The sequence below is a fragment of the Oncorhynchus kisutch genome, unplaced genomic scaffold (assembly GCF_002021735.2).
Source record: "Oncorhynchus kisutch isolate 150728-3 unplaced genomic scaffold, Okis_V2 scaffold2673, whole genome shotgun sequence".
In the NCBI taxonomy this organism is placed as follows: domain Eukaryota; kingdom Metazoa; phylum Chordata; class Actinopteri; order Salmoniformes; family Salmonidae; genus Oncorhynchus; species Oncorhynchus kisutch.
Genome location: NW_022264618.1, coordinates 189,065 through 201,321, shown reverse-complemented (window position 1 = coordinate 201,321; position 12,257 = coordinate 189,065). Strand labels below are relative to the sequence as shown.

At 44.9% G+C, this 12,257-nt stretch overlaps 1 protein-coding gene across 1 annotated transcript in view; it reads right to left on the bottom strand.

Annotated features, from left to right (window-relative positions):
• Positions 1-12,257, bottom strand: part of LOC109887081 (FERM, ARHGEF and pleckstrin domain-containing protein 1) — a 91,562-nt gene that overhangs the window by 2,956 nt on the left and 76,349 nt on the right. Inside the window, exons 23-26 of the mRNA XM_031819828.1 lie at positions 12,082-12,194; positions 10,770-10,933; positions 6,896-7,003; positions 6,561-6,712 (exon numbers count right to left, since the gene is read on the bottom strand). Of these exons, the coding sequence (XP_031675688.1) occupies positions 6,561-6,712; positions 6,896-7,003; positions 10,770-10,933; positions 12,082-12,194 (537 nt within the window). The remainder of the gene's footprint in view (positions 1-6,560; positions 6,713-6,895; positions 7,004-10,769; positions 10,934-12,081; positions 12,195-12,257) is intronic.

The window sequence follows — 12,257 nt, the reverse complement described above, 5'->3', positions numbered from 1 at the left end:
AAATAAACTTCAGTTGGTGCTAAATACGGCTGCTAGAATCCTGACTAGAACCAAAAAATTTGATCATATTACTCCAGTGCTAGCCTCCCTACACTGGCTTCCTGTCAAAGCAAGGGCTGATTTCAAGGTTTTACTGCTAACCTACAAAGCATTACATGGGCTTGCTCCTACCTCTCTCTGATTTGGTCTTTATAAATAAATTTGATTTCATTTCATTTGACAACACCACACTACTGAAGACAACACCACACTACTGAAAACAACACCACACTACTGAAGACAACACCACACTACTGAAGACAACACCACACTACTGAAGACAACAAGACAACACCACACTACTGAAGACAACAAGACAACACCACACTACTGAAGACAACACCACACTACTGAAGACAATAAGACAACACCACACTACTGAAGACAACAAGACAACACCACACTACTGAAAACAACAAGACAACACCACACTACTGAAGACAACAAGACACTACTGAAGACAACAAGACAACACCACACTACTGAAGACACCACCACACTACTGAAGACAACACTACACTACCGAAGACAACACTACACTACCGAAGACAACAAGACAACACCACACTACTGAAGACACCACCACACTACTGAAGACAACACCATACTACTGAAGACAACAAGACAACACCACACAACTGAAGACAACACCATACTACTGAAGACAACAAGACAACACCACACTACTGAAAACAACACCATACTACTGAAGACAACACCACACTACTGAAGACAACATCACACTACCGAAGACAACACCACACTACTGAAGACAACACCACACTACTGAAGACAACAAGACAACACCACACTACTGAAGACAACACCACACTACTGAAGACAACACCACACCACTGAAGACAACACCACACTACTGAAAACAACACCATACTACTGAAGACAACACCACACTACTGAAGACAACACCACACTACCGAAGACAACACCACTGAAGACAACACCACACTACTGAAGACAACAAGACAACACCACACTGCTGAAGACAACACCACCCTACTGAAGACAACACCACACTACTGAAGACAACACCACACTACTGAAGACAACACCACTGAAGACAACACCACACCACTGAAGACAACACCACACTACTGAAGACTACAAGACAACACCACACTACTGAAGACAACACCACACTACTGAAAACAACACCACACTACTGAAGACAACACCACACCACTGAAGACAACACCACACTACTGAAGACAACAAGAACACACCACACTACTGAAGACTACAAGACACCAAGACAACACCACACTACTGAAGACACCAAGACAACACCACACTACTGAAGACAACACCACACTACTGAAGACAACACCACACTACTGAAGACAACAAGACAACACTACTGAAGACAACAAGACAACACTACTGAAGACAACAAGACAGCACTACTGAAGACAACAAGACAGCACTACTGAAGACAACAAGACAACACTACTGAAGACGACAAGACAACACTACTGAAGACAACACCACTACTGAAGACAACACCACTGAAGACACCAAGACAACACCACACTACTGAAGACACAAAGACAACACCACACTACTGAAGACAACAAGACAACACTACTGAAGACAACAAGACAGCACTACTGAAGACACCACTACTGAAGACAACACCACTGAAGACACCAAGACAACACCACACTACTGAAGACACCAAGACAACACCACACTACTGAAGACACCAAGACAACACCACACTACTGAAGACACCCACACTACTGAAGACACCAAGACAACACACTACTGAAGACACCAAGACAACACCACACTACTGAAGACACCAAGACAACACCACACTACTGAAGACACCAAGACAACACCACACTACTGAAGACACCAAGACAACACCACACTACTGAAGACACCAAGACAACACCACACTACTGAAGACACCAAGACAACACCACACTACTGAAGACACCAAGACAACACCACACTACTGAAGACAACAAGACAACACTACTGAAGACAACAACACCACACTACTGAAGACTACAAGACAACACCACACTACTGAAAACAACACCACACTACTGAAAACAACACCACACTACTGAAGACACCACCACACTACTGAAGACTACAAGACAACACCACACTACTGAAGACAACAAGACAACACCACTGAAGACAACACCACTGAAGACAACAAGACAACACCACACTACTGAAGACAACAAGACAACACAACACTACTGAAGACAACACCACTGAAGACAACACCACTGAAGACAACACCACACTACTGAAGACAACACCACACTACCGAAGACAACACCACACTACCGAAGACAACACCACACTGCTGAAGACAACACCACACTACTGAAGACAACACCACAACACCACACTACTGAAGACTACAAGACAACACCACACTACTGAAGAAAACACCACACTACTGAAGACAACACCACACTACTGAAGACAACACCACACTACTGAAGACAACACCACACCACTGAAGGCAACACCACACTACTGAAGACAACACCACACTACTGAAGACAACACCACACTACTGAAGACAACACCACTGAAGACAACACCACACTACTGAAGACAACACGAACACACCACACTACTGAAAACATCACACTACTGAAGACTACAAGACAACACCACACTACTGAAGACTACAAGACAACACCACACTACTGAAAACACCACACTACTGAAGACTACAAGACAACACCACACTACTGAAGACAACACCACTGAAGACAACACCACACTACTGAAAAGAACACAACACCACTGAAGACAACACCACACTACTGAAGACAACACCACTGAAGACAACACCACACTACTGAAGACAACACCACTGAAGACACCAAGACAACACCACACTACTCAAAACACCACACTACTGAAGACTACAAGACAACACCACACTACTGAAAACAACACCACACTACTGAAGACAACACCACTGAAGACAACACCACACTACTGAAAAGAACACAACACCACTGAAGACAACACCACACTACTGAAGACAACACCACACTACTGAAGACAACACCACACTACTGAAGACAACACCACACTGCTGAAGACAACACCACACTGCTGAAGACAACACCACACTGCTGAAGACAACACCACACTGCTGAAGACAACACCACACCACTGAAGACACCACCACACTACTGAAGACAAGAAAACACACCACTGAAGACAACAAGACAACACCACTGAAGACAACAAGACAACACCACGCTACTGAACACAACAAGACAACACAACACTACTGAAGACAACACCACTGAAGACAACAAGACAACACCACTGAAGACAACAAGACAACACCACGCTACTGAACACAACAAGACAACACCACACTACTGAAGACAACACTACTGAAGACAAGACAACACCACGCTACTGAAGACACCACCACAAGACAACACCACACTACTGAAGAAAACACCACACTACTGAAGACAAGACAACACAGCACCACTGAAGACACCACCACACTACTGAAGACAAGAAAACACAACACTACTGAAGACAACACCACTGAAGACAACAAGACAACACAACACCACTGAAGACAACAAGACAACACCACGCTACTGAACACAACAAGACAACACAACACTACTGAAGACAACACCACTGAAGACAACAAGACAACACCACACCACTGAAGACAACAAGACAACACAACACTACTGAAGACAACACCACTGAAGACAACAAGACAACACCACGCTACTGAACACAACAAGACAACACCACACTACTGAAGACAACACTACTGAAGACAACACCACACTACTGAAGACAACAAGACAACACAACACTACTAAAAACAACACCACGCTACTGAAGACACCACCACAAGACAACACCACACTACTGAAGAAAACACCACACTACTGAAGACAAGACAACACAGCACTACTGAAGACAACAAGACAACACAACACTACTGAAGACAACACCACACTACTGAAGACAACACCACTGAAGACAACACCACTGAAGACAACACCACACTACTGAAGACAACACGAACACACCACACTACTGAAAACACCACACTACTGAAGACTACAAGACAACACCACACTACTGAAAACAACACCACACTACTGAAGACAACACCACTGAAGACAACACCACACTACTGAAAAGAACACAACACCACTGAAGACAACACCACACTACTGAAGACAACACCACTGAAGACAACACCACACTACTGAAGACAACACCACTGAAGACAACACCACACTACTGAAGACAACACCACTGAAGACACCAAGACAACACCACACTACTGAAGACAACAAGAACACACCACACTACTCAAAACACCACACTACTGAAAACAACACCACACTACTGAAGACAACACCACTGAAGACAACACCACACTACTGAAAAGAACACAACACCACTGAAGACAACACAACACCACTGAAGACAACACAACACCACACTACTGAAGACAACACCACACTACTGAAGACAACACCACACTACTGAAGACAACACCACTGAAGACAACAAGACAACACCACACTACTGAAAACAACACCACACTACTGAAGACTACAAGACAACACCACACTACTGAAGCCAACACCACACTACTGAAGACAACACCACTGAAGACAACACCACTGAAGACAACACCACTGAAGACAACACCACACCACTGAAGACAACACCACACACCACACTACTGAAAACAACACCACACTACTGAAGACTACAAGACAACACCACACTACTGAAAACACAACACCACTGAAGACAACACCACACTACTGAAGACAACACCACACTACACTACTATATATCCTTCCTGTTTGGCCCTGTCCGGGGGTGTCCTCGGATGGGGCCACAGTGTCTCCTGACCCCTCCTGTCTCAGCCTCCAGTATTTATGCTGCAGTAGTTTATGTGTCGGGGGGCTGGGGTCAGTTTGTTATATCTGGAGTACTTCTCCTGTCCTATTCGGTGTCCTGTGTGAATCTAAGTGTGCGTTCTCTAATTCTCTCCTTCTCTCTTTCTTTCTCTCTCTCGGAGGACCTGAGCCCTAGGACCATGCCCCAGGACTACCTGACATGATGACTCCTTGCTGTCCCCAGTCCACCTGGCCATGCTGCTGTTCCAGTTTCAACTGACCTGAGCCCTAGGACCATGCCCCAGGACTACCTGACATGATGACTCCTTGCTGTCCCCAGTCTACCTGGCCATGCTGCTGCTCCAGTTTCAACTTCCACCTGACTGTGCTGCTGCTCTAGTTTCAACTGTTCTGCCTTATTATTATTCGACCATGCTGGTCATTTATGAACATTGAACATCTTGACCATGTTCTGTTATAATCTCCACCCGGCACAGCCAGAAGAGGACTGGCCACCCCACATAGCCTGGTTCCTCTCTAGGTTTCTTCCTAGGTATTGGCCTTTCTAGGGAGTTTTTCCTAGCCACCGTGCTTCTCCACCTGCATTGCTTGCTGTTTGGGGTTTTAGGCTGGGTTTCTGTACAGCACTTTGAGATATCAGCTGATGTACGAAGGGCTATATAAATAAATTTGATTTGATACTGAAGACAACACCACACTACTGAAGACAACACCACTGAAGACAACACCACACCACTGAAGACAACACCACACTACTGAAGACAACAAGACAACACCACACTACTAAAGACAACAAGACAACACAACACTACTGAAGACAACACCACACTACTGAAGACAATACCACACTACTGAAGACAACACCACACTACTGAAGACAACACCACACAACTGAAGACAACACCACACAACTGAAGACAACACCACACTACTGAAGACAACACCACTGAAGACAACAAGACAACACCACACTACTGAAGACAACACTACAAAAGACAACAAGACAACACAACACTACTAAAGACAACAAGACAACACAACACTACTAAAGACAACAAGACACCACAAGACAACACCACTGAAGACAACAAGACAACACCACACTACTGAAGACAACACTACAAAAGACAACAAGACAACACAACACTACTAAAGACAACAAGACAACACCACTAAAGACAACAAGACAACACAACACTACTAAAGACAACAAGACACCACCACAAGACAACACCACTGAAGACAACACCACACTACTGAAGACAACACTACTAAAGACAACAAGACAACACAACACTACTAAAGACAACAAGACAACACAACACTACTGAAGACAACACCACACTACTGAAGACAACAAGACAACACCACACTACTGAAGACAAGACAACACCACACTACTGAAGACAACACTACACTACCACACTACTGAAGACAACACTACACTACCACACTACTGAAGATAACACCACACAACAGGTTGCCAAGGGAACTGACCTCTGGAAGGTGTACTGGCTCTCTGATCTGAAGTAGTACATGAGACTTGAAGTGACAACACAACCAAACACCACACAACAGGTTGCCAAGGGAACTGACCTCTGGAAGGTGTACTGGCTCTCTGATCTGAAGTAGTACACATGAGACTTGAAGTGGAGCTTGAAAACGTAGTCCTTCTGGATGTTCTCTGTCTCCGCGGGAACCGTCAACGAGTAGCCTAGCAACGGGAGGCTGGCCAGAGGGTAGTCATCCTATAGGGAACAGAGATGACCTTTAGACTACTGCATCCCATAATAAATACTAGTTAGTTTTAGGTTAGATGTATGTTTAGAGTTAGTTTAGAGTCCTTACCTGATGTGACTTGTAGAAGAAGTTGGTGAAGACCACCCAGAGTTAGGTTTAGGTTAGAGTTAGGTTTAGGTTAGAGTCCTTACCTGATGTGACTTGTAGAAGAACAGGCTGAAGTTGGTGAAGACCACCCAGAGTTTCTGCCATCCATTACTGTTCTTAAACTTCCTCAGCAGGTTACCTGATAACTGGTTCTGATAGGGGTAGAAAGGACCAATAGGAAGAGACATTAACACAGGAGTAACCAATAGCAAAAGAGATTAACACAGGTTGTCTGGTCTTGAAGTTACAATGTTGTTGTATCAGGTTATATCCCACCTCTCTGTATCAGGTTATATCAGGTTATATCCCACCTCTCTGTATCAGGTTATATCAGGTTATATCCCACCTCTCTGTATCAGGTTATATCAGGTTATATCCCACCTCTCTGTATCAGGTTATATCAGGTTATATCCCAACTCTCTGTACCAGGTTATATCAGGTTATATCCTACCTCTCTATATCAGGTTATATCAGGTTATATCCCACCTCTCTGTACCAGGTTATATCAGGTTATATCCCACCTCTCTGTACCAGGTTATATCCTACCTCTCTGTACCAGGTTATATCCCACCTCTCTGTACCAGGTTATTTCCCACCTCTCTGTATCAGGTTATATCAGGTTATATCCCACCTCTCTGTATCAGGTTATATCCCACCTCTCTGTACCAGGTTATATCCCACCTCTCTGTATCAGGTTATATCAGGTTATATCCCACCTCTCTGTATCAGGTTATATCAGGTTATATCCCACCTCTCTGTATCAGGTTATATCCCACCTCTCTGTACCAGGTTATATCAGGTTATATCAGGTTATATCCCACCTCTCTGTACCAGGTTATATCAGGTTATATCCCACCTCTCTGTACCAGGTTATATCAGGTTATATCCCACCTCCCTGTACCAGGTTATATCAGGTTATATCCAACCTCTCTGTACCAGGTTATATCCCACCTCTCTGTATCAGGTTATATCCCACCTCTCTGTATCAGGTTATATCAGGTTATATCCCACATCTCTGTACCAGGTTATATCAGGTTATATCCCACCTCCCTGTACCAGGTTATATCCCACCTCTCTGTACCAGGTTATATCAGGTTATATCCCACCTACCTGTACCAGGTTATATCAGGTTATATCCAACCTCTCTGTACCAGGTTATATCCCACCTCCCTGTACCAGGTTATATCAGGTTATATCCCACCTCTCTGTATCAGGTTATATCAGGTTATATCCCACCTCTCTGTATCAGGTTATATCAGGTTATATCCCACCTCTCTGTATCAGGTTATATCAGGTTATATCCCACCTCTCTGTATCAGGTTATATCAGGTTATATCCCACATCTCTGTACCAGGTTATATCAGGTTATATCCCACCTCTCTGTATCAGGTTATATCCCACCTCCCTGTATCAGGTTATATCCCACCTCTCTGTACCAGGTTATATCCCACCTCTGTATCAGGTTATATCAGGTTATATCCCACCTCTCTATATCAGGTTATATCAGGTTATATCCCACCTCTCTGTATCAGGTTATATCAGGTTATATCCCACCTCCCTGTACCAGGTTATATCAGGTTATATCCCACCTCTCTGTATCAGGTTATATCCCACCTCTCTGTATCAGGTTATATCAGGTTATATCCCACCTCTCTGTATCAGGTTATATCAGGTTATATCCCACCTCTCTGTATCAGGTTATATCAGGTTATATCCCACCTCTCTGTATCAGGTTATATCCCACCTCCCTGTATCAGGTTATATCAGGTTATATCCTACCTCTCTGTATCAGGTTATATCCCACCTCTCTGTATCAGGTTATATCCCACCTCTCTGTATCAGGTTATATCCCACCTCTCTGTACCAGGTTATATCAGGTTATATCCTACCTCTCTGTATCAGGTTATATCCCACCTCTCTGTATCAGGTTATATCCCACCTCTCTGTATCAGGTTATATCCCACCTCTCTGTACCAGGTTATATCAGGTTATATCAGGTTATATCCCACCTCTCTGTATCAGGTTATATCAGGTTATATCCCACCTCTGTACCAGGTTATATCAGGTTATATCTCTGTACCAGGTTATATCAGGTTATATCCCACCTCCCTGTACCAGGTTATATCAGGTTATATCCCACCTCTCTGTACCAGGTTATATCAGGTTATATCTCTGTACCAGGTTATATCAGGTTATATCCCACCTCTCTGTATCAGGTTATATCAGGTTATATCCCACCTCTGTACCAGGTTATATCAGGTTATATCTCTGTACCAGGTTATATCAGGTTATATCCCACCTCCCTGTACCAGGTTATATCAGGTTATATCCCACCTCTCTGTACCAGGTTATATCAGGTTATATCCCACCTCCCTGTACCAGGTTATATCAGGTTATATCCCACCTCTCTGTACCAGGTTATATCAGGTTATATCCCACCTCTCTGTATCAGGTTATATCCCACCTCTCTGTATCAGGTTATATCCCACCTCTCTGTACCAGGTTATATCAGGTTATATCCCACCTCCCTGTATCAGGTTATATCAGGTTATATCCCACCTCTCTGTATCAGGTTATATCAGGTTATATCAGGTTATATCAGGTTATATCCCACCTCTCTGTATCAGGTTATATCCCACCTCTCTGTATCAGGTTATATCCCACCTCTCTGTACCAGGTTATATCCCACCTCTCTGTACCAGGTTATATCCCACCTCTCTGTATCAGGTTATATCCCACCTCTCTGTACCAGGTTATACCAGGTTATATCCCACCTCTCTGTATCAGGTTATATCAGGTTATACCAGGTTATATCCCACCTCTCTGTACCAGGTTATATCCCACCTCTCTGTACCAGGTTATATCAGGTTATATCCCACCTCCCCGTATCAGGTTATATCAGCTTATATCCCACCTCTCTGTATCAGGTTATATCAGGTTATATCCCACCTCTCTGTACCAGGTTATATCAGGTTATATCCCACCTCTCTGTATCAGGTTATATCAGGTTATATCCTACCTCTCTGTACCAGGTTATATCCAGTACTGTGGGTCAGGTAAGTAGAGAAGACAGAGGTTAGACGGTACTGTGGGTCAGGAAGGTAGAGAAGACAGAGAGGTTAGACAGAAACAGAGAGGTTAGACGGTACTGTGGGTCAGGTAGGTAGAGAAGACAGAGGTTAGACGGTACTGTGGGTCAGGAAGGTAGAGAAGACAGAGAGGTTAGACAGAGACAGAGAGGTTAGACGGTACTGTGGGTCAGGAAGGTAGAGAAGACAGAGAGGTTAGACAGAGACAGAGAGGTTAGACGATACTGTGGATCAGGTAGGTAGAGAAGACAGAGGATAGACAGAAACAGAGGTTAGACGATACTGTGGATCAGGTAGGTAGAGAAGACAGAGAGGTTAGACAGAAGCAGAGAGGTTAGACGGTACTGTGGATCAGGTAGGTAGAGAAGACAGAGAGGTTAGACGGTACTGTGGGTCAGGTAGGTAGAGAAGACAGAGAGGTTAGACGGTACTGTGGGTCAGGTAGGTAGAGAAGACAGAGAGGTTAGACGGTACTGTGGGTCAGGTAGGTAGAGAAGACAGAAGACAGAGAGGTTAGACAGAGACAGAGGTTAGATGGTACTGTGGGTCAGGTAGGTAGAAAAGACAGAAGACAGAGAGGTTAGACAGAGACAGAGGTTAGACAGTACTGTGGGTCAGGTAGGTAGAGAAGACAGAAGACAGAGAGGTTAGACAGAGACAGAGGTTAGACAGTACTGTGGGTCAGGTAGGTAGAGAAGAAAGAAGACAGAGAGGTTAGACAGAGACAGAGGTTAGACGGTACTGTGGGTCAGGTAGGTAGAGAAGACAGAAGACAGAGAGGTTAGACAGAGACAGAGAGGTTAGACGGTACTGTGGGTCAGGTAGGTACCTCCACAGCCACACTAAAGTCCACCATGGACACAGAGGTGTTGCGGTGCCAGCAGACATGAACTGTCGTGTTTCCTCTCTGTGCTGACTGACGCTCCAATGAGCTACGAGACGCACTCAGCTCCTCCTCTGACTCAGCCTCCACACCGCCCTCTTCTGGAGACTCTGAGAACAGCAGCAAGAGGAATTGATGAAGAGTTGACGAACAGAAACAGAGGACAAGGTATTCTTTCCCCCAGGTCAGATAAGTTGAAGGTTGTTTCTCGGAGCACAAAACATCCTTGTCACAAAACCTAAATAAGAGAATTCCCTCTGTGGGAAGGTTAGTTAGGACTCAGCCTGTACTCTGTGGGAAGGTTAGGTTAGTTAGGAGTCAGCCTGTACTCTGTGGGAAGGTTAGGTTAGTTAGGACTCAGCCTGTACTCTGTGGGAAGGTTAGTTAGGACTCAGCCTGTACTCTGTGGGAAGGTTAGTTAGGACTCAGCCTGTACTCTGTGGGAAGGTTAGTTAGGACTCAGCCTGTACTCTGTGGGAAGGTTAGTTAGGACTCAGCCTGTACTCTGTGGGAAGGTTAGTTAGGACTCAGCCTGTACTCTGTGGGAAGGTTAGTTAGGACTCAGCCTGTACTCTGTGGGAAGGTTAGTTAGGACTCAGCCTGTACTCTGTGGGAAGGTTAGTTAGGACTCAGCCTGTACTCTGTGGGAAGGTTAGTTAGGACTCAGCCTGTACTCTGTGGGAAGGTTAGTTAGGACTCAGCCTGTACTCTGTGGGAAGGTTAGTTAGGACTCAGCCTGTACTCTGTGGGAAGGTTAGTTAGGACTCAGCCTGTACTCTGTGGGAAGGTTAGTTAGGACTCAGCCTGTACTCTGTGGGAAGGTTAGTTAGGACTCAGCCTGTACTCTGTGGGAAGGTTAGTTAGGACTCAGCCTGTACTCTGTGGGACGGTTAGTTAGGACTCAGCCTGTACTCTGTGGGACGGTTAGTTAGGACTCAGCCTGTACTCTGTGGGAAGGTTAGTTAGGACTCAGCCTGTACTCTGTGGGAAGGTTAGTTAGGACTCAGCCTGTACTCTGTGGGAAGGTTAGTTAGGACTCAGCCTGTACTCTGTGGGAAGGTTAGTTAGGACTCAGCCTGTACTCTGTGGGAAGGTTAGGGCTGTTCATGGCTGCTGTGGGCCCTTTAAACTCCACCTGTAGAAGTAGTAGCAGTAGGTAGTGTGATTTACTGCGGTAAGATCGACTGGTGGACTGTAAATCAGAGGAAAGACCATTCATCTGTTCATCCAGGTCTAGGGGTCAGGTACTATGACTTACTGCGGTCTGATCGACTGGTGGACAGTAGATCAGTAGAAGGTCTGTTACTCTGTTCTACCAGGACTACAGCCATCCTGATGTCCTCCATCCATTTCACCATCTCTGATACACAGCTAGGTACAGAGTACAGACATGGGTTAGATGCACAGCTCGGACCTCTCTGATGACTGATTGTG